Source organism: Gallus gallus, chromosome 5 (assembly GCF_016699485.2).
Source record: "Gallus gallus isolate bGalGal1 chromosome 5, bGalGal1.mat.broiler.GRCg7b, whole genome shotgun sequence".
In the NCBI taxonomy this organism is placed as follows: domain Eukaryota; kingdom Metazoa; phylum Chordata; class Aves; order Galliformes; family Phasianidae; genus Gallus; species Gallus gallus.
In genome coordinates, this window is record NC_052536.1 from 12,925,584 (window position 1) to 12,949,799 (window position 24,216).

At 38.7% G+C, this 24,216-nt stretch overlaps 1 protein-coding gene across 2 annotated transcripts in view; it reads right to left on the minus strand.

Annotated features, from left to right (window-relative positions):
* KCNQ1 (potassium voltage-gated channel subfamily Q member 1) overlaps nt 1–24,216 on the minus strand; it is a 321,505-nt gene that overhangs the window by 87,876 nt on the left and 209,413 nt on the right. For both annotated transcript variants that reach the window (XM_421022.8, XM_046942042.1), the window contains 4 exons: nt 21,276–21,351; nt 13,739–13,833; nt 13,131–13,177; nt 11,735–11,796 (listed from right to left, as the gene is read on the minus strand). In XM_421022.8, coding sequence (XP_421022.5) covers nt 11,735–11,796; nt 13,131–13,177; nt 13,739–13,833; nt 21,276–21,351 — 280 coding nt within the window. The remainder of the gene's footprint in view (nt 1–11,734; nt 11,797–13,130; nt 13,178–13,738; nt 13,834–21,275; nt 21,352–24,216) is intronic.

The window sequence follows — 24,216 nt, forward strand, 5'->3', positions numbered from 1 at the left end:
TTGTTTTTTGAGTACTACTAGCTATTTATCTTGCATAAAAAGGGCTCTCTGAATCTACAACTACTCACAACCAAAAGCCCACCACAAAACAAACCAACAAAGCTCTGACATGATGATCTATACCTCAGCCACAGCTGAATTCTCACTGAGAGCATACATCGAGTACAGAGAAAACAAAATGAAGGTGACCTTGTTTGCAGGAATCACTGCTCATTTGATTCTCTTAATTGGTCCTCTTCCTCCCTTTTCTCTATGCAGAGGAAATTACTGTCTACTATCTCTTTTTATAGCTGACATGAGACTGAGAAATTCCTCATCATTGAGGTTTGGGGGACTTGGATTCAAGGCCAGCTTTGTCAACCACTATCTTGAAGCAGCCTATGAACGATCTATTCATTCTGACTATCGTGTCAAGTTGGCTACAATCAAAAGCATGCTGCAAAGATAGCTGAACAATTGCTGTCCAAGCTAAAACCAGAAACATCTGGACCCTTTTAAAGTATCATGCCCAAGCTAATAAGCCATTGCTTGGATGCAGTGTCACCCAAATGCTGCTAGATGGGTCTCTGGGCCCTGGGCCAGCATGCCTGCAGTGCACTGCATTAGATGGATATATATGGATAGCGCTATAGTAAAATCACTGATTCTTTGCATTGGTGAATAGGCACAGTGTTCCTCTCCAGTCACTTCTGCTGAGACTATTTGGCAACATCTCTGTGAGACCGATTATTTCACCTCAAAGCTTGGCCAAATCTCCCTAATGCAATATGAGGCAAACACAGAAGTAGATGATCTGTGATTATGGCTGTCAGTTTCCTTTTGTGAAATAAAAAGAAAAATTAAAAATCTCAACTATATTCCTTTCTAAGATGTTTTCCTGTAAAACTATGCAGTTGAAGCTCTCTAGAATTTAGTAGTAGTGGAATAAAGGTGTCCTTTGTGCTATGGTCCTTGATGACCGTAGCACACAATCATAGATACTGATGGCACAACTGGAATGGTTCCAGAAAACTTCAGCTATGATGAAGCAAAGAGCCTATCTCCACTCAAGCTAACATTTTCAATATGCTTTACTCCCGGGTTATTGCTTTTTTGGAGGAAGGTTGACTGCTTCTTTTGGCAGGATTATTTCACATGGTTATCACGCCAGGTCACATATCTTTGCTGCTGATATTGACTAGAATGGCATAACAAAGACTCATATACCCAACTACAGCAGCAATTACATAGCAGCTCTGACAGAGATCAAGCAGTGTCAAAGAATCTGCACAAAACAAGTGAAAAGTAGAATAATCACATACAAGTGGTGGGTCCATCATAAAATGATAAAATGTAAGAAGGACAGCCTAAGCAGGGCAAAGAGCCAACCCACACTCGGATTGATAGACATGTATGAACACACACATATATGAAAAAATAACTTCTGTTGTCAATTGCTTTTTTTTTTTTTTTTTTTTTTTTCTAAGTAGAGTTTTAGTGCAATTATAAGGCTGTACACATTTTCAGCTTGGAGACACAAAGTAGTTATTCACGCTTTTTCTAGGCTTGGGCAAAGGGCAGTATTTATTAGGTGTAGCGTCTGACAAAGCCTTTAGTGCTGTTAATCACACAGCTTCCTTGATATACTAAGGCTATTAGAACTTAACCAGGTAAAGATGCAGAAGATGCTAAGTAAACCACCTTCTATCTAATGGAAACCAAGTGTTGATTTAAGTGGAGTCATCTGTTTAAAAGAAAGAGAGAAAGAAACTGAAATAGACCCTAGATTAACAGATGTTGCAGAAGACTCAAGGGTAAGCAGAGCTGAATTCGAGATTTTCAAAACAGAAACTTACGTGAATATTTTAACTCACTTGAATATTTATCTCATCTTGACTGTGTAAATACAACATTTAACATAATTCGTTTAGTTTTAAATATGACAAGCATGTACATAGAGCAGTTTCTCTGTCATACAAACACATTCATTCCTCTTTACCCCTAGGTTCCTGGGCTAGGAAACGAAGTTAGGAGATTAATTTCCAGATGATTTAAAATCTACTGCCTGAAATAATCCCTGTAAATTTATATTGGTTGAGTTAGTCTGGTTTATGTTTTTATGTATGTTGTTCTCAAGTATTAGATGGCTTTAATATGAATGGACTACGATTACGTTGAACACCACACCAGCCAATATCCAAAACTAGAGGGGCATTTAAACACAATAACAAAAAGGAATGCTGATTTGTGGTTGAAGTCCCAGACACAGTTTAAATTAAATTCCTGTCTGTGCCACAGATGCCACTGTGTTTTCTTGAGCAAGTTGCTTCCTGTACCTTAGCTGCGAAAGAGGGAAACAGTACTTTCTTTTTCCCTTCCATCCTCTATTTTGTATATTTAGTCTGACACAGCGGGAGCTCTTATGCTGTGATGAACATAATGAAAGTACCACATCTAAGATCCATACTACAGGGAGGTATTTCATTAGACCAATACGCCCATGCCATATGAGGGCAATCACACTGTCAGTTTGGACTGCTCAGCTGCCCATAGGAACTGACCAGGTGTAGCATCAGTTAACTGGGGCTAGAAAGAGAGCCTACGACAGACTTTCAAACAGCCCACTGCTGAAGCAGTGGGATACCTCAAAGTAGTATAAAAAATTGTGATCATGTTTGTCCTGAATTATTAGAGAAGTAAGACCAAACTCAATTTTCTTACTGAAAGAAGAACTGTGGTTTTGTACTAGCTTAAGAGGGTTAAGGTGCAGAAGCAGAGAAAGATTTGAGAAAATGATATATTTGCCAGCTCTGGGAGAGATATACATCAATCTAGGTGTGATTATATTCTATTTTTTACTGATTACTTTTATCTCCCTTCTGACTCCTGATGCTCTTAACAGGAGTCAGTGATTTCTCTTGCACTCCCTACAATCTAAGCAGCACAGGATCATTTGCGTTTTGCAATGATTATTTTGAAGGACTGAGGACAGGTAAGGTGACGGGAGGTGTGTCTCTGTAGGAGAGGAAGTGAATCTATCCATACTCTGAAGTTTTTCCAGCAGCTGAAAAGATTCCAGTCTGAACAGACTAAAGCCTGAATAGAGTCCTTTCAACTCCATCCACTTTTCCTCCCCAGTATTCAATGACAAACAAAAATAAAACACTTTAGCTCCACTGAAATCGCTCTAGTAGCAGATCTTTGACAAGAAATAATTTCAACTTCGATGTAGCTAACTTCAGCAGCAGTTCATCCTTCTGGTATCAAACCCCAGATTTGTCATTTACACATTAGAACATTTTTTTGTTGCTCATCTGCAACACAGACACAAACAATCAACTTAAAAAAGAAACACCACCACCTAAAACAGAGATGTCTTACAGTCATTTATTTTCTTTAAACTTGTAAGAACAAATAAAAGTCTTCTGTTTAGCATTTTGTGCACACTTGTTCACACTGAACCCTTTTCTGTGCTTTGTCCCACAGGGTACTTACTCCTTACAGCTATTCCTCATTCTCTCTCAGCATATGCCCTGCGCATTTCTACTCCACATCAAATGTAAACACTCTGCACAAGAATGATGGAGGCTACAAATCAAATATTGCTTGGTCTTATCTTTGAAATGCCAGACAAAACAGGCTTGATGTGATTGAATAGAATGTTTGAGTCATCTCATTTGCAGGCCTTACATCCCCTTGTATATCTACTGAAATATAAACCCAAACAGCTGATCTCAAAGCGAGCAACTGATCTGAAGTTTGTTTAGAAGATTATCAACTGTCATTATTTCACTGCTCAATCTTTCCCCCCCCAAATCCTAGATCGTATAGGACACACTGCACAGTGTGAGGACTAGAACTCCGTTAGGCTTTCTGCTCTTAATAGGCAAGTAGGTAGTTATGTAGATCACAAACATGCCAGTGTGATGAATTCAAAAGTCATCAGTCAGACTCCAAATAGGAAAGAAATCCATGGGTGTTTAGAAAAGTTTACCGTCTGCCTTCAGCATCATACTTCCCAACAACTGTCTACACCTGGAAGCATTAGAGTTTTGGGGTAAAATCAACACCATCTCACTGATATGGAGTCTACTCTTTCATACTATTTACTTCTGCTTTTTTCACTTTTAACATCACTTAACATTTAAAGGAGTATCACAGATGACTGCATGCGATCAAATGAGCAGATCTTATTATTAATATGCCATAGCTTGTGAATTCTAGCACAGTAACCATGCGGTAGCTAGAACTACCTTCAGTCACTATTCTCTAGAGTAAGCTTAATATCATGGCTTGCTTCATTTTACAGAGTTGAGGGTGCATACACTGAATTCCTGAAAAAAAGTTAATGAGCTGTCACTCATCAGGCTGTAGTATTGCTCACTGTCTGTGGCAGTCTTTACATTCAGATGCCAGTTTTGGTGAGGTGATTTTTTTTTAATTTTTCTAAATGCATAATCCCATTTCCTGTGATCCAAGGGCTGACACCTCAGAAACAGAGAACAAAACATCATGACTGCTCTGTAGGCCATTTCCACAACTATATCAGAGCTATTGCATCTTTGTGTAGCAACACAAATAAAAGGGGCTATAGTGACTAAGACTAAAGTTCACCCTTCCCAGGTACCTTGTTTCCAGTAGAGAGTTTGTAGCAGTTTCTTAAAAATAGTGTGTAAGGAAGTACATACACATGAAATCATGATTTTCCTTGTTTACCAACTTACCACTGACTTCTGTTCAAAGTGCTTGCTGGAGTTTACCTACAGACATCCTGTTTAATAATCCTCAAGTGAGCTCTCCTCCATGACTTCACCCAATCTCTTTCTCTGTTTGTTTCTACTCTGGCTACCAAAGCTTCCGTCAGCAGTGGATCATACAAGTAATTATCTTTTGTTTTCATTTTTAGCACATATGTCTGAGACTTTTATTTCATTGTACCTCCAGCACTGGAAATTGAAATTTACGTGTTCTTTGCTTACCCACTGAAATATTATCAGACGGGTGAGAGAGAAGCTAGTAAAATTTTAAGGCTGCTTAATGAGATAGATTAATGAGGGATGGGCTTAGTTGTAGTTCAGTTTATAGAAAATGGGCAGTCTTTGTAAGAAAACAGAGTACTGAAATTGCTTCCGTATGCCTGTGCTTCGGCATCTGGAAAATGACTAAGGATTAAATTAATAGAGATACTTAATCTTCCATCTGCCTCTTACTATTATTCTCCATCCCCCAGGCTAGCACTTCTGCATTACTGCAAGTACTATATAAAGGATTAGCGACTGCTTGGCTGTGGTTTTGACTTTTATTGATTTTGCTCATCTTTTAAAATTTCCATTCTAAAGCATAGTTTTCAGATTTGTTTCTAGTTATCAGAAAGGCCAGTTCTCATAAGTCTATAGCAGAAGCTGCCAATGGTCAATACCTGAACTGCCCAGAGCACATTCAGCATGTAAAGTGCTGAACGTATCCATGCCAGACCCGTTTCAAAGTTTATCACTCACTGTTCTTCCAATTTATCACTCACAGAAGGCTCTAACCAGTCAGTTCACAGCACTGACCATGATCTCAGGAGATCATTGTTTTTCTTTTTTTCCAGCACCATTACTTAATTAAAAATAAAGCCAAAATGTCCCTTTCCATTGGAGTGAATGAATTCACCATCACTCAAGGCTCTTTTTATTTTTTATTTTTTCCAGTTGAAGTTTGCCTTTCAAATGTGCACCAATTCTTATATTCCATCAAGAAGCGCAGTAACTGCTCCCATAGACTTCACAATGGCATAAAAAAGTAGACAAAAATGGCACCAAAGGTGATGTTAGGTAAAGCCATTACCTCGTGGAAAACTGGGAGATATGCCACACGCTATGAGTTTTCAATAAACAAGCTGTCAATATGAAACCTGGCACTTGTGAACGCAGAAGAGATGGGTGAGATAATACTTTCCTAAGTAAAACATAAAATTATCTAACGTATGCTGTTAGGATTGTAAATACAGAGAATAGAACATTCTTAACCCACAAGAAAGGCCCATTTTAATGCATCAGCCCGCAAAGCTGGCACAGAAAAGGACGTGGTTCTAGGATTAAATCTTGCAGCTACACGTTAGCACGTACCGACACCACAGCAAGGGGCAGGAAAATGAAGTAAACAACCACATTAAATTTTAACTTCTCTGCAGTCTATGACTGCAAACCATAATTACCAGAGCTCAGATTCTAAAAAGATAGTGGGTCATATTCTTAGTGCTGGAATGCTAATGAGCAATTAATACCTCAGCTTTAAGACTCACTCAAGGAGTGAATAAGGCTTACATTCTCATTTGTATGGAAATGCGCATCTCAAATCCATGCAAATGACCACAGCAACTCAATACTTGCAGATTAGGGAGATTAGATATGAAACATTTTGCAACTGGGAACTATTAGTTGATTGCAGGAAAGAGCTGAATCAGTGAAAATCTGTAGCAGGATCTAGATATGTCAGTGACTATTCTGATCAGCTAGATCATGATTAAGAGGATTTCAGCCAAAGTGGTACAGCTATGGATAGAATCAATGCTCTGGTGAAACAACTACAGGAAATGATTTAGTCAGAAGAAAATGTTGCAGTCCATTGGTCTCCAGCTCTTCATGAAAGCCACCTCAGATAAAAAGCCTTGCACTTATCTATCCTTTAAAGTTCCATACTTTAATGAACTCACAATGAAAACTGCATGTAATATACATCATATAATTCTAGTTTTACTGAATGTGGGACCTATATGTCTAACAATCAAAGGCACGGTAGAAAGAAGAGAGAAAACCAAATTACCTCAACCAGAACTCGGAAGAATGGCACAAACGAGAGAACTTCCTTTCAGACACTTTTGGTTTTGTAGAGCAGTTCAGATTTCAAGTAGGCAACTTAAGAAGCACAGTAGCATTTGTTCTATTTTAGGGTAGATGTTACCACATGACAGATTTGTTTTCAGATTAATTTAAGGGTGATGCAAACTGCATTTACAGGAAATCTGAAAAAGTGAAACGATTCCTTGTTCAGCAATGCACCGCATGCTTGGATTTCTATATGTGGCACTTTGGATTGCTACTAGTAAGAGGACAAGGGTTCATGTTTTCAAATGCAAGTATGCAAAATGTGCATATGCTTGCAATGTATATTATCCTGCTGCTTTTTTGGACTTGCAGTAAAAGGTGTCTCACTACCACACACCTTTTATATAAACAGTGATTTCCATTTAAAGCTCTACAATGTGAAATTTAGTAGTAGATGCTGTCATTCCTAATGTTCCCTGTAATTGAGAAACACCATTATGAGATGTTAATCATAGAATCACAGAATGGTTTGGGTTGGAAGGGACCTCTAAGATCATCTAGTTCCAATCCCCTATTATAGGTGCCTGGCCTTGAATGCTTCCAGGGAGGGAGCATCCACAGCCTCTCTGGGCAACTTGTTCCAGTGACTCACCACCACCACAATAAAGAATTTCTTCCTAATATCCAGTCTTAATCTACCCCCTTCCAGTTTAAAACCATTTCCCCTTGTCCTGTCACTACTTGCCCTTATGAAAGGTTAATGGTAACCTTGTTAATACTGATATTAACACTGCACTTACTGTCAGGTACAAGAGTAGTTCTGGGTATGTGGAAGGGAACAGCTGGAAAATCACCTTTGGATTCCAGTAACTATTCTTCAAAGGCAAATTTTAAAAAGCATTCAAATAATTGCAGAAGTTTAAGTGCCAGTTTAAAACAACTTAGTGGAGAACAGAGCTCAACTTTTACTGCTCAGAAGTTGATGTATCTGTTTTTTAAGTTCTTTTGGAAACCCAAATTGTGTTACTCCTTCTTCAGCAGGGCTTACCCATATCTGTGGGAGTCTGATATGTAGGCACAACACACTGTTAAGAGTCCAGAGACCATCAATTTTGCCCTCACTGTGTACTCTGGATGATTTTCTACTGTGCCCTTATGTAGAACTGAATTACCCAAGGGCAAGTAAGCACTAAGGCCATCTGATTATCTGCCAAGTGCAAGCTGGGTCTGATATATCCAAATTAATGGCCAGCAGAAGGAACATATCATCCCAAATAGCATTATAGTCAATTACAGTCAATACAAAATTAAAGCAGTGAAATGAAGAGATATGGCACACAGAAGTCCTTGAGTGCATTGAGGACTTTTTTTTTCTGGATGGAGCTGCTGGGCACACCCTGTATTAAACCACTGGCACGCAGCGGTCTCTGCATATGGATTAGCAGTGGTGTGCTCACACAGCTGTGCATATCTGGAAAACTGCTTTTGATTTTGATTTTGGTAGCAAGCCAACAGTGGCCAGGTTTCTTGAGGGTACGCTGAACAGCCATTCACAGATGTTACAGGATGAAAAAAAAAGAAAAGAAAAAAAGAAGGCTGGTCACCACAAATAATATGATTTGTTGCTGTAATCCTGCTTGGCTGCATTCTCTGAGGGACCAGATAAGCGTATCTACATGCACGGGCATGGACAGTTGCTACGTCAGCAGAGTTGGGAGCTCCATCTGAGCACCGCGCTTAGGCAGTTTGTGTCTGCTGGACCAAAGCTGGCTGCTGCCCAGGCAGAATGGGGAGTGGGTAGAACCTCCACATGCAACAGCCAGCATGCAGCTCTGGCAAAAAACTTTTAAAAGAATGCAGCACTTCACACTTTTGCCTTTTTTAACTAGCAGAAAACAGCAGCGAAGTCTAAATATGCTGTGATTTCAGGCTGGATTTTGACTTTATTTATTTTTTTTTCCATCAAGGCATATCCTCTTTTACCCCTTTTAGTTATATTCAGAACACCGTCTTTGCAGCAGCTTGCCAAAACAACAACAAAAAAAATCTACAGGAAGGAGCCTGCAAGTAGGTTCCTGCCACCTTGATTCATCCCACTGGCATTTATGTATTGGGAAACTATCTTTAATTATGCTATCACAAAATTCACATTCTACAAGACCAATGTTCCAGTTGGTGCACAAGATTAATAGATCCTACGTACTACAGTATATTGACAGGATACTTATTTTCCTCAAAGATTATATATATGTATATATACATATATATCTAGCTTCATGCTTCAGAAATTTAGAAAAAAGGAAATGGAATTGTTATTTTCACTGAAAGTCTCCCTCCCTCTCTCCCTCAGATAAGCACAGTTCTAAATTTAAAAGAAGGCAAAACAATATATATATATATTGCTGGTTTCAATACATGGAAGTTCATATTTGTGCCATAAAGCATCATAATTCCTGTCAATTCACTTGTGTTTGAGCATTATATTTTGAAAGTTTCCCTTTCAGGTGTCACCTCCTGCACACTGCCAGGCTTTAGAGCACGTCTGCTTGTCCCACTGCTACAAATAGAAAAGCTTTGCAAGAGTGACATGATGTCACAGAAGCACAATTACATGCTCCTGAAGGCAGAATTAGCTTTATTTGTAGAAGCCTCTCGAGTCAAAATCCATCTCCACAAAAGCTTCAGATGAAACTGAATTCTGCCTCTGTGATGTGCACGTAACAGATCCTGTGCAGACAGCAGATGCACATAAACAGAAGCACTCAAACGGTTTCAAGACAGCACAGCATCACGTGGAAGCTTTCTGGAACAAACTATTTGCATTTGTGCACAATAATTGGAAATGGTTCACACACAACATTGTACTCTTGGCAAAGCTCAGAGGAAGAGGTAGGCCTGGACCAGCCCTGTTGGAGGTTTAGGCTGACTCCAAAAGGACTCAGGGAGCTGCTGATGGCCACTGTACCACCCTGAGATATAGAAAGCTGATTTTAAAATGTCTGAGAAGTCACAGTGGCTGTTAGATGTTGCCTGCACTACTGAAAATCTCTCCTTCAGAAGTCCAAGTTTCAAAGCTATTTCAAAACTAAAGGAAACGTAGCTCAACATTTAAAATACACTGTCACCTTCAAAAACAGCCGATCTACCTATCTTTTAGGCAGCACCCGGCTGGGAAAGGATTTAATTGTGTGTTAAAATCATCCCATGCGGAGAATAGAGAAGGCCAGTCTCGGAGATCAAAAATCCAGTTCTGGCCGCTGCCTGCAGCTGCAGTAAAAATGTGATTTCAGCAGTGCCAGTGTGCTGCCATCCACACCGCTGTTTGTCGACTCCAACTGAAATTCTCTATTTTTAGCCTTTCAGCTACTTTCAGATAAAATTCCTGCAGATAGGACTAGCTGTATAGGTCAGATAACATACAACTCTGAAACCACAGATGACCTCATGCAACTACAAAGAAAGGTCTGTTACTTAAAACAAGGCTAAAATTTAACCCAGCTATACTAAAATTAAACAGGGAGCATTTTACAGTCCCATTACAAGGCATAAAACAACAGTCACCATAAATTCACAGTGTATTTACTTGTAAAAAGAGTAATTAATAACCCCAAGTAGATTATCTCTGAGGCAGCACAACACCAACGCTTTCTCACGCTCGCTGGAGATTTTACAAACACCACTGAGGATCTATTTTAGCCGTCATCTGAGAATTGTTTGTCCAAACTGAAAAGTCATTGCTCTTTGTCACAATCCACAAGACACATTTTGTCATGTCCCACACTTCTAGCTGACATTAAGGAGATAAAGTGAATAAACGTAACTCAAAGTTTCTGGAATGAGCGTCCATTTGTAAGGATGCTTACTGACCACAGGCCCAAACAAGCAGTCCACGGCAACTGTTCTCTGTGCAAAATGCACTGTATTTTCATGTGTTCTTCTTCACTCTTCATGTGTGTTTCTCTATATACCAAAAGGCACCTGTCCCCTTCAAAATTCCATTCACTTCTGATAGGTAGAAGTATATTTCTGAGTGCTATCATTCAAGTCTATCTTATGTATTTAAAGAGAAATGTATATGGCAGAATGGATATCTCACACACAACACAATACAGATTGGGAGGATCGGTTTGCATCCATTGCTGTGTCACACTCATAACTCTCTTTTGGTTTGCAGAATATTTGCCAGATATTTCTTCACAACAAACACATCGCGATGTTGTCACACACTGTCAATTGTGGCAGAAAGATATTTTCCACAACATACTTAAAAAAAGGCTCCTTTTCTTTCCCTTATAGCAACACAGACAAGCCCATCACCCTTGTTTTCTCCTTTTCTACCTTAAAACAATGACATGGTCTCTACCTGTCATTTAATCTTTCAAGCAGAGCCAGCATTGAAATAAGGGGTTACGTAGCACTTAACTGTTAACTTGCAATTACAGAACAAGTCTGATTTTTTCTGACTTCAAGTCACTTGAAAGGAGAAACTCCGTTTGTCACAGAGAACGAAAACCAGGACAGAACAAGGTTTGCTCTCACACTCTCTAAGGAATTGTAGGTGGAGTTATATAAACAACAGAGCAACGATCAAAGGGAAATCTTGGGACTGTAATATACCAAAGTATTAAAGGAATAGTCTTTTATCTATCGTGGAGGAAGGAAGTAGAGCATTGAGACGTGTAATACATACAATTAAAAATCAAAAAGCCAAGCAAGTCCTCAAAGAGACCGAAATCAATTAAAGTCTGTTTTGTTTTGCTTTTTCTGATTCTGTTAAAAGCACGAGAAAGAACCAAAAATGCAATCTACAACAAAAATTACACTCCATCACCTGGAAGAGCTAGCCATTCAACTCTATTTTAAGCCAAGCTTTTCCCCACATCCTATGAAAAAAGCTCTGTTCAATCACAGACCATACATTTGTTCACTGCCAGCCTGAGGCTTACCTTGTCCTCCACTCTGTTCAGCCTGGCACCAATCGTGTTATTCCCTCGATCTTTGCTTTTTTCTGTGGAACAAGAAACATTTTCAAATTAATATATGGTGCTATAACAAAATAGCAGTAAGCCACAACAGGGTGTGTATAAGTAGCCCACCAACGCAGCGTAACTGAACACCTTCAGTGGGCTGATAGTTTTATTTCTGAAAAGCAGCTTTTTGTTTCTTTTTATAGCGCAGGCCCAAGCCATGGCTTTTAACACCCCTTAAGTTTAAGGCACTTTCAACCTTAGCTTTACGCTTCAGCCTAGGAGATCAAAACCGGTCCCAAGTTAGTTAATGTTTTAATTACTGTTTAAAAAAACAATTTGGCACTATATACAAAAATAAGTATGAGCAATGCACTTGGACAACGCTTGATCTTTTTTCTTTCTATATACCGTACAGAAATATAAACTTGAAAATGACAGCAACATGGCTTTGATTAACCAGTCTCGCTGCTAAACAAACTTAATACCTTGGGCTCCTTTTCTACTTTCTTTTCAAAGACAACTATTATGTATGTGAATATTATTCATTTCATAGGAGCTCTGTAACTATAATACATCATTTTACTAGAAACAAGATGAGTCTTAGAGAGATTAGAGTCATTATCTTGAAAAACCTAGTGAAAGTAGGTGCTGGGGGTTAAACTGTCAGGTGGCTGAGCACTACACAGCTGTCACTCACTACCCGCCTTCCCAGTGGGATGGGTGAGAAAATTGAAAGGAAAAAAACAACCAAGTAGAACTCATAGGTTGAGATAAAACTATTTACTAAGAGAGAGAAATAAAAAAAGGTAATAGTTATGCCAAATATACCTATATGAATGTGTATAATAAGGGATGCACAAGCAATTGCTCACCACCCCCTGACCGATGCCCAGTTAAGCCCCTGCTCGACAGAAGAGCCAGAACTCCCACTACCTTCAAAGCTCCTTCCACACAATGTCATCTGGTATGGAATACCCCCTTTGACCAATTTAAGTCAGCTGTCTTAATTCTATTCCCTCTCAGCTCCTTAGGCCCTTCACCAAGAATGGCCTTGGCTCTACAACACTGCCTAGCAGCAACTATAAACATCAGTGTGTTATCAACACTGTTTTTCTCCTAGAACCAAAACACAGCATCATACCAGTCACTCTGAAGAAAGTAATTGCACCTCAGCTGAAACTAAGACATCAGGTGCTTTAAATATCTAATTAAGAACAGCCCCATTTAAAAAGATGTTGATAACTAAATTCTGTAGATACCTAAACTTCAGGTCACAACTTTCTAAAATTGTTGCAACAAAATCAAAAGTATTTTTAAAAGTAATTTAACTAATTATATCTTTAAAAAATAAAGTTTAGACATATTAATTTACCTGAGACAGAGATAAAAAGAGATGGTTTCCCTATGGATTGATCCAACCTGTAAGCAAAGAAGAATCATTTTTAGCTTTTATCAATCTGAAGTGGCATCTTCACCTTCTGGAGATGAATGGGAGGAGACCTCTTCACAAACAAGCAACGTGAAGTTAAAAAAGTTATGGTTTGTACAGTAAATGAACCAGCATTAGACTTTGAATGACCTTTAGCTTTCTTTAGCAAAAGTGAAGTTTTGCCATGCCCACTGCTTTTCCACATGAACAGAATTGCTCTTTCCTTAGTTCTTTGGTCTACTGCAGCTTACTTACAGCATCCATCTGTTGTCCCTTTGTTTGCTCTTAAGTGTAATTCTACAAGAGCAGGTAATGTTATTTCACTTTGTACGAGCACATCAAAGGATTATGGACTACAGTCAGAATAAGTTTGATCTGAGGCAATGCACACAAGTATAACCAAAACAGTAAGTCTCAGTTATCAGAATTTTAAGCTCTCTGCCTTCTTTGTCTTCTGTAAAAACAACACTTTATTTGAATGATATTTTTGTATTCCGTGAATTTGCACAGTCCTACCAATACAGCATTTGTAATCCTATCAGATGTTATACCTCCTCTGTAACTCCTTGATTCGCACCATCAGGTTGAGATGACCCTGGGAATACTGCTCAATAACATCTCGGACATCGTAAGGCTTTCTAGCTTGCTGTAAAATAAAAATCAGAAACAGATCAGTAAGCCACAAAGATGTACGAATACTCTACATGTATGTAATTTTTTTTTTCCAACAGCAAGAAGAAAATTCTTCTAAACCCATGTAACATTTTATTAAATTTTGAGATAATTTGACTGTTGTGCATTCATATATTTATGGTGGAATAATTTTAACAATTCTGATTTGATCCTTTTTTTTTTTTTTTTTTTTTTTTTACTGCAGGTCTACATACTTTTTGGGAGATTATCCATTAAACTTGAGGCCAGGAAAGTATATCTGTTACTTTGCTCAGAACTTTGTGGTCACTTTAAAGCATCTTCTGGAAATCAGTTTTATACTCATCAGTTATTAGCCAGTAAAGAGCTCTTTTGCAGGCGCAAGCACTCATTCTCAGCCTGAGCTCTCAGTTCAGTTCATACTATGTGAACCTTAAACCACAGTATTGGTTGAAGGTGCATGACTGATTTCCTTTTGCAGAAAGCCTGGTTCAGCTTTCTAATCTACTGGGAAATACTGGGAAAAGACCGGGGCAAGAAATGATGAGAAAGAAAGCCCTGGGTTTGTAATTTGTATTTCATGTATGGGGAGATCTTAATCCAACCTATTAGTAATAAAAATACTTTTGTGAATTATTAATGGCAAAGATCATTTTTTCCAAGAAATATTGAGACTAACTGGGAAGTAACTGAATGAACCTGTCAAAGTGTAGTAATAAACTCAAAATATCTTAATCCTACTGTTAGAAATTGAAGCAATGATGCTCAAACACAACAGAAGAACAGAGGGAAGGAGAAGAGTAGGGTCTAATCCTCATACATCAGACTGAACAGTAACACCTGATATTACAGAAGAACAGAACAGCCTAGAATGGAACACAACAGAGTACAACATTCAAGGTGAAGCCATTCAAGGTGAATGCTAAATATAGCAGGAGAATCACATATTTTAACTGGCTGGTTACACTGCGTTCAATGCACCCCAAAAAGAAGCTTTTTCTCTTGGCTGCCAGGGCACTTTTCTGGCTTGTGTTGAGACTGCTGCCACCACCACCTCAGGCCCCTTTCTGCTGAGCTGCTCTTCAGCCATTTGTCTTCCATCTGTGCCTGTGTCTGTTCATCCCAAGTGCAGCGCTTGCATTTATGTTTGTTGAACTTCATGCCATTGCTGATTGTCCAGACAGTCAACAGCACATCCTGATTTAGTATTGTCAGCAATCTGTTGATGATGCAATCAACTCCTGCATCCAGATCACTGACAGAAATGTTGAACAGAACCATTCCTTGATCTGAGTCATTGGAGACACTGCTAGTGACCAGCCACCAGCCAGATGTAGCCCTATTCGCTTCTGCTCTTTGAGCTCTGCCCTTCAGCCAGTTCATCACCCAGGGTAACACGAACCTGCTCAGCTCACAGTATGAACATTTGTCCAGAAGGATTCTGGGGATGGTATCAAAGGCCTTACTGAAATCAAGAAAGATTACATCCACTGCCTTCCCTTCATCTAAGCAGGTGACCCTGTCATAGAAGGATATCAAATTACTAAGGCAGGACTTTCCCTTCATGAACCCATGTTGACTATGCCTAATGACAGCTTTGTTCTTTAATTGCCTTTCAGTAGCACCCAGGACAATCTTTTCCATATCTTTTCCAGGTACTGAATTAAGACTGACAGGTCTGTTGTTTTCTGAGTCTTCTTTTATGTCTATCTTGTACAGGGGTATAACACTGGCTAGCTTCCAGTCAGCAGAGACTCCCATGACCTGCAGTAAACTGTTGAGAGGGGTCCAGCTTTAACGTCTGCTAATTCCTTCAGTGCTGTGATGTGAATCCTGTCAGGCCCCACGGACTTACAAACACTCAGTGGATGCAACTGGTCTCTTACAATTTTGGTGGCCACAAATGGAGAGTCATTGCTCCCCGTGGACCCCTAAACCTAAACTCTCTACAGTCAATTGCCTGGGGACACTGCTAACTAGCTCCTTGAGCAGCTTAAAGTTTGCTCTCTTAAAATCCAAGGTGCCAACTCTGCTGACATTTTTTCTCCTTACACTAAAAATGTTGAACTCAACTGTTACATGATCACTGCTTAGGAAATGTTCAAGGTTTAATGAAAACCTATTAATTCAGCATCTTCAACATCATCCCAATCAGCTGAAGTCATCCAAAAAACAGGACTGAAAATTTCAGTGCAGTCTCCAGTTAAATGCAGGAAAAACTTCCTACAATAAAAATGCATTGCAGTGCACTTCATCTCTTGAAGAAAATGCTTTTTCGTATGTTTTGAGGGGAACGATATTCTATTTTTCAAGTTTAATGCCTCGCTTTATCATACTTCTTTGTTCAGGTAAATGAAATATTGGATAAGGATCAGATTAGAATGGCAGTCAAGCTATTTTACAATTAAATTACTTTTGACATCCAACAGTTGTCTTCAGATACTGCCTTAAGCTGTTTCAAAATCTGCATGTCTTCTGAAGATCATTGTTCTGCATCTAAATAATGGCTTTTGTTATTCTCCTGTTACATTTTGCTCTTATTCCACCTGCTCTTAAAAAGCTAGAGTTCAGCACTTCATCTTTAAAACTCTCTCTCCATATATTTACTTTTTCAGTAAAATCTCAGTTCATTAACCAAATTGCATTTCAGTCTGCCAGAGTCTCAGAAACCAACTGCAAACCTCGGGCTCATGTGAGATATTCACTGATTTGGCCAAAGAGCACACAGAGGAATTCCCAGGAAACCCAAGTGCTTACGCACGCTGCAGTCATAACCATGACAGCTACACAGAAAGAAGCCCGACCCAACAGTGGCATAAGCCTAAAGCCTTGTCCACAGACTACTACTGTAAATGTAGCACTGTCAAAACAAACAAACAAACAAACAAGCCCCTCAAAAACCCAGATATTGGATTATCCTTAGTATCTTCATGTGATAAATCAACAAGAGACAGATCTGCAAGATCAGCTCAAAGACTCCAGGTTCAGAAAACACTTTAGCAGGAAGAAATGTGAAGAGCTTTATTCAGCCTTCCATACTCTGCAGCAGGAGTCTGATAGTAATTCTAAATAGGTTACTGTCTGTTTTCCATTTACCATTTAATAAAAACTGAAAACGTGGAGTAAACATAATTTATGAATGAAGTTCAGTTTCTAAGTCTGATGGGATATTTAGTAGTCAGTACTGATTATTCTATAATTACTTCATAGTGAAAGCTGATCTTTCAAGAGAAAATACTCATGCTGCTGATGTTGACAACAGAATTTGTTAGTTTTGTAAAAGGAAAGCAAAACCACAGCAGACAATGAATGAGTATTGAAGAAAAACGTACAAGCCAGTCCCACATGTTTCCTTAGCTTCTTTCCTCTCCTTTATTCTTCTGCTAATTAACCTATGGTAAAGAATTTCCTAAATAGGATAGACTTCCTCTCATCATATATGATAATTCACACAAATCACCAATGCCAGCACCAAATAAGAAACATATACAAGTGCCCACTGCTGTTCCCTTCTGGCTGCATTGCGAGAGCCCTTTCCCAAGAGGCAGACCAGGGAGAGGGGAATCCCTGCAAGGGGAATTTCTGGGAAATGTAACCAAGTAACATTCAAATAAAATGGGCCTGGGATCCTTTGAAACAAGGACACTTTGAACTACATTGTTTGCTACAGCCCAGTATGGAGATTAGGAAAGATTACACACATACAACTCATGATTCATACTGTGACAAACAGATTTCATATGGTGATGTGTCTAAATGCGAGATTTTCCAGTGAAATCATAACAAACCAGGCAACGGTTACTCATGTCATTGGTGGGACTCCAAGCTGTATCTTTAGTTTATTCCACGTATAGAATACTTGCCATGGTGAAGAGCACAAAACAAATTAAAAGCGTATTTCAGAAGGGAACTGGAAAAAAAAAAAAGTGTTTATAGTTGACAATGGGACATCAGATCAAATCCCTGGTCTCTGGGTCTTGGTGGATAACACAATTGTATCCATGTGCAAAAGTCACAAAACTTTTAGGAACTTTCCTAATTGGAAAACAAACGTTGTTTACCCATGAACTCAATCAGTGGAAATATCTAACCATGGCAATTTGCTTTCTGAAAAGCAAATCTAGAATGGAGATAGCAGCAAGCTGTTCATCTTAAGTGATGCACAAGACTTGTGTTTACTACTAGTAGATCTTTCCTACACAATTTGAATGAGCCCCACAGACTCTGCAAGCATTATAGCCCATTTACAAGAGCATAAACACATCCATAAAAAAGGCATTAATTCTTCAAAATGTTACGCTGGGTTCCTACACAGGCATCATCATAAGGACTTTATTCAGACCTAGACTTTAAAATACACCATAAATTTGTCCCCTCCTTTAAAGAGGAAATGATTTGTATGTGTGATGCTTCACATAGTGTTACCTTTCATGTCCTTTGAAATGTCTTTGTTTAGTTTCAATTTGTTTTTAATTACCATTATTTTTTTTAAACAGGAAGTCCCTGCTTTCTAACTGACATTTGTCCTTGTGTTGTCATCACCACTTGTTATTGATTGAGGTCTTTAAAAAAAAGTATCTGCACAAAATTAGACGGACAGGTGTATCCTGCAAACAGCTGGTACAGTTTAAGAAGCATGCTGGGTTCACGCTGAGACCTATTTTGCAAAATTTTCCCCTTCCTTCCCTTCTTCTCACTCTTCCCCTTCCCAAAAACTTTGAAGGCATCTCTAAAAAATTCTCCTTTTAAGTGCTGACCTTGCAATTAATTCTTCCAGCTTACTTTAAACATGGACAGTCCAATGTACTTTAGCTGAAATATACATGTTTTTTTTCAATACATGAGGGAATAATCTGAATTTACTGTTAGGAAGCTACTTTTCACATAAACACAAAGATTCAAAGGCAAGTATCTGCCAGAAAACAGCTTCTATGTAGACCTCTGAGAGATTAAGTTTTCAAAATGCATATTCTGCTTTACCTTAATTTCAGGTATTGCGTAGGACTGGTTAACGCAAAGTGTATACTTATTAAAATGTTTAAACATGTGCCAAGTAATTTCTTATGATTGTTTTATGAGCACATAATAGAACAAAGCAGATTTACAACATACGTTTGAGGAAAGAATAACAAGAGTGGTTATCTCCTAATTACAGGAGAGATTTCCAAAAGCACCTCGTGGCTAGAATTTCAAGGTGACTTTGTGCATTAGGTTACTTAGGTGCTTTTGAAAACTGTACTTTTGGTGCTCTCCAATTTTTTAAACATGGTCATGACCTTGTATTCAGAAATTATGGAGAAGTATCAGGTATCTCCCTATTGGAAAACTCTACTTCCAACAGGAACAGAGGTATATCATTTCAACACGGTAGTGACTTCAGATGTTTCACTTTATCTTAACTCAGATTTTTAGTTCATTAGTAACAGCTCATATTAATAATCCAGGAAGCATAAAGACTACTAAAGAAGGATAAGAGACAACCTTGTTGACGGGTTTTGTAGACAGGCAGGAAGAGGTCTTTTGCAGGTGAGAAAGTGAGAGCACAACTGAGAAACCAGCTTAGTAAATGGGACACCGAATACAAACAAGTTTCAAGTAGGAACTGAATAGTCCCATTCTATTCAGTGAAATGCTTTTTCAGCTTCTATCAAGTCATCTGCCGCAGGGGAGTTTCATTTATTTGCCAGGTGGATAATGTTGCACACAGCGTTCAGACATTTTCCAAATCTGTTTTTGACAATTACCACCTGGGAGGTAGATATGCAGTGTGTAGACTTCTTGTTTCTAAATGGTTTCGCTAATGCCACGGCAAATATTTTATGTTCTGAATTTATGGGAGCAACGATTCTGTAATTACCACAGACCAAAGAATCACAACCAGTTTGCAGAATAAGAATAAATTAAAGTGTAATGAAATTGGCCACACTCATGCTGTTTTTCATTGAATAGCAATGGACGCTTCACTGGAATGGGCCACATCCCTTTCCAAGTTACAAGCGCTGACCAGCCAGCACTAAGGAACTTCTCAACAACATAACTACAGAAATTATTTTCCAGTAGCCAGGTTCCATGGCTTTCTTAGCTTTAGTCTAAGAAAAGTGTTAGGTGAAATCTTCCCGCAGAAACTTTCTGAAAGTGGTCCCATCAAGAAAATCCCTAACATGGGAGATTTCAGCCTAAACAGTTAGTCTGAATACTTTATCCACAACTGAATGAAATTTGGGGAAATATAAGGCAACCTTAGCTACAAATTGGCTCATCAATCTTGGAGAATACAAAAAGATTCACAGAAGGAAATTATTAAAAAAATCAGGTGATGGTTCTAAATTTTGGAGATGAAGCCAGAATCCAGGCTTTGTAGTAGCAGCAAGCAGCGCTTTATGGAAATGATGCATCCATGGATTGCTAATTATCACCGGTTTTTTATTCCTAAATGGTGTGCTCTTCATATATTTGAAGGAAAAAAGGATCCCTCCTCCATCACAACCCTTTTTTGGTGTAGATTAAGGAAAAGGGTTTCAATCTCTTCCATACAGTAGTGCCAAGTTTATGCTCGAGTATGCACGTGGGCAGTCAAGCTCCCCACTTTCTTTGCATTTTCAGCTGTGAAGTCTGTTCTATGGAGACTGTCCCTTATTAATTCATTTTAAGTCAAATTATATATTTCTTATATACACGTGTATTCACCTGTTTCAAATCAAGCCAAAGGCTGTTGACACGTGTATTTTTACGAGATTAACTAAATTGATTTTAAAACCACATTCATAGAAAGTTTGCAGTCACAAATTTTTATTCAGACCAGGCAACCAAGTAAAATAGTCACTGCGAAACACTCATTGTATTGCAATATCCCAGCAAGTGAAGAGACATGCTGGAAATGTTTGTTGGTGGAGGTGACTAGAGTAAAGAGAACAGACTGTCACAAGAAGTGAAGGAGGTATGATTGCTATGTGTTAGGAACAAGGGAAAAGGACGAAGAAACCTTCCAATCCACTAGCACATTTCCATCCCAGTTTCTTATCAGGACTTCAATATAATTGACTAAAAGACAGAAACAAGGCTGAGGTAGTATTTTAATCTCTAATCCTACTGACTCAGCATGACAGTAACATACAGCTCAGAACTAATGGAGACATATGAGAATGTTTGCACTGTGAGAAAGAGGCAGCGATAACGGAGGGTTAGAGGTCAAGTCCATTAGCAGAAAATAACATTTTAATTCAGACTGCATTTCAGGAGTTTAGCCTATTTTCTGTGTGTCCACAGTTGACTAGCCTGCTGCTAACAACTACTCTATTCAAGTAGAGAGAGAATAGTGGGTGTAGCTCTCCATTACTGAAATGAATTGTGTCAGTCTCTTGAAGTTTCTAAAAGAAACAATGAAGCAGGAGAATAAGAGGGCTTATTAGGAAAAGCAGCTTTCTATTCACTACTCACCTGAAACTTTTTCTTTGCCACAAAATACTGCATTCGTCGAATCACTTTAATTGCAGCACGGTGATGTTCTCGCAGCCTGTGGGAAAAGCAAGGCAGGTGAGTGAGGTGAAGGAGCATCTCCTTCCAAATGGTGAAATAGCAGCCTTTAGCAAGTGCTTCACCAACATGTAGATGTGTAATGTAAGGAGTAGCAATTCATCCAGTGTGTACAACATCGTACTATTTTGACCTTCCCCACCTCCCAAGAATGCCATAAAAGTCAGGATTTTATCTGCCCCACGTTAGGTTTGCATACATGTCACAGCAAGAAGTGTTCACTTAACCTCTGTCAAAGCAATCCTCTACTCATCTTTCCCAGTTCAGCCACGCACAGCTTTTACACACAATTAGAATTCAGGTTTTTCTTTTCCTTTCACTAAGTACAATACATCCCTTCACGAAAATCATTTGGCTTTCAAAAATGATTTTTAAAATACTGAAGATTTTCAAGTAGTTGTCTGCTAAACAATACAAATGATCCCGTGGCAGCTGAATGCAACCTCAATATACACATGCGTCCCCAAACTGAACTGGAAGCATACATAAATACAGACTAATCCTGAAGGTCTTTAAACAAATGTCTCTCTCTTCTCTTGCATATAAAATAAGATGAGAACTAAAAACAAGTTGTGATTTGTACAACTTTTCATGCTACCCAACAATATTATTTTTCAGAAAGAAATGTGTGTATGAACGAAACCTGTTTATTACAGGTTATTTGCAGTTATTTGCCATCCTTCATAACTTTTAATGCTTGCAAGAAGGACAGTTTTTTCTTCTTAACATTACAACACCAAATCTAATACATGAAATATCTGTTGATGACTTATTCTACTTGCTCACTCTATTACTAGTCTCCAGATGGGTTAGAATCAAGTACATGACAATGTTTCCTTCTTTTTAAAATGATCAACCCTCTAGCATTTTGAGTTTTCATCTCAAGTAGACATCCAGTGATGGCTTAGGCACGGGAGCAGACAAAGCAGAGTTGGTCTTACTTACATATTCCATGTGTTTTTCCTTTATAGATTGTTACTAACAATGCTGATAGGTAGGGATGTCCCTATGCACTTTATCTTTATACTTATCCTGTATTGAACTTGACCATGTTCATATGCACTATGTGATGAAAAAATAATGTCTAAGTCTTGTAAAAGCTTGGTTATTTGGTATATTATAGCATGGGATTACCCAATTTGTTTCAGTTAAACACAGTCTGAAGTATCAGTGAACATTCAGGTAACTCCTCAGGACAAACTTCTCTCAGCAAACAGAAATTTTGCATGTGCCAGTGATGGACATCAGTCCTCTGAACAATATGGCAAGAAGAGCCTTTACGAAAACTCAGACTTTTGAGTGGGAAACTAGCTTTCTCCAAGTGCAAAAGCCAAAAACAAGACCGAAATACATTTATTTCCTACACGTGTACTGCCTCTCAGCTAGCATCTAAATAAAATAAATAAAATAAATAAAAATTACTTTCTCCAAATACACTGTAAGATAGGATAGCTTTTCAAATTAATAACATAAGTTTTTCAACACAGGCCCACTGTCCACTACATGCACTTACACGGAGTTACTGCACCTCAGTGATTATGCATTGTTCCCTGAATCTGCAATTGAGTTTGTATGGGAGGCCCTTCCCTACTAATGCTTACTGAAGGGTCTTCAGAGACTCTGTCCAGGTCCCCTCTCGTGCACATTTGACTGCAAGACTGTGGCTCATGTTATAAGAATGGGAATTCACTTATAAGTGGGCCAGCTGCCTTCTTGGATTCACTCCCAGTGAACTGAGTCAGCTCAATGCTAGTAAGTGGTATTCCCATTGCGAGAGCCCTTGCTGAATCACTGCTCAGGATAGGGACAACTTCCACAGAAGTTGTTTTTATCTTTTTAAGTTCTACTTCACAGAGTTAGATCCAAAAAGATAAATGCTGCTGAATTTGGTATTAGGTATTAAAGGTGTGATAGCGCAACCTTCATGCAGGTATACATACATTAACGTACACACAACATCTTATGACAAATAGAAGTATACTTCACTTGCAATAAAACTGCTTGTAGTGTTTTGTTTTATGCTTCATTTCCTCTGGGATGTTCTCCACAGTCCATTATTTTTAAGGAAAACACTTTTCTTTGGGGCACACGGTCACCAGTAAAGTACACCAAATCCCTCATCCTCTGTCTAAATGCAGAGGATCATCTGTACGCAAGGCAGCAGGACAATAAAAATGAGATTCACCATTCAGTCACATAACAATGCTACAAGACCAAAACGATTTTCCAACACAGCAATTTTAAATCAATCCTTTTTCACTGCTAACATGAACTTCAATGCCAGGAATGGAAGTTAATATTTTGTTCCTTTACATTTCCAACTGCAATAGGAAACCTCACAGTGAACTTCTGCTTATGCCATAAAATCTAATTCTGCCCAACAGGCTGTCCGGCTTCCCTGAGATTAAATGCTTCTGCAATGAGGGAAGGGAATAAAGCATTTAATTAGTAGCCAAGGTTATGATTCACAGTTGTTTGATCTCTTTTGCAAACTGGTAACAAATGCTTTAGTAAATTGAGAGCTTAAACATTAACTGGCAATATTTGTTTGTTCAGCCACTCGTGACATCTCTAAATTCTAGTTACAGAATGACTGCCTGCAATCTGGAGGGACGTGCAGAGTCATTGTATGCGAAATAGCCACACAATGCGTTATTATCCTCCGAGCAAGATCTTCATGCAGACCGTTTTATGTTATTGTATTTTAAAGGAGCGTGGCGGGAAATTACATCATCTGAGAGTGCTTCTAGGTACAGGGCCAGCATACTTTCATGGTTCATGATTCACAGAGAAAGCGGGAGACGCTCTCTGGAGAATTACTTCTGCACAGAACACATCTTCAATG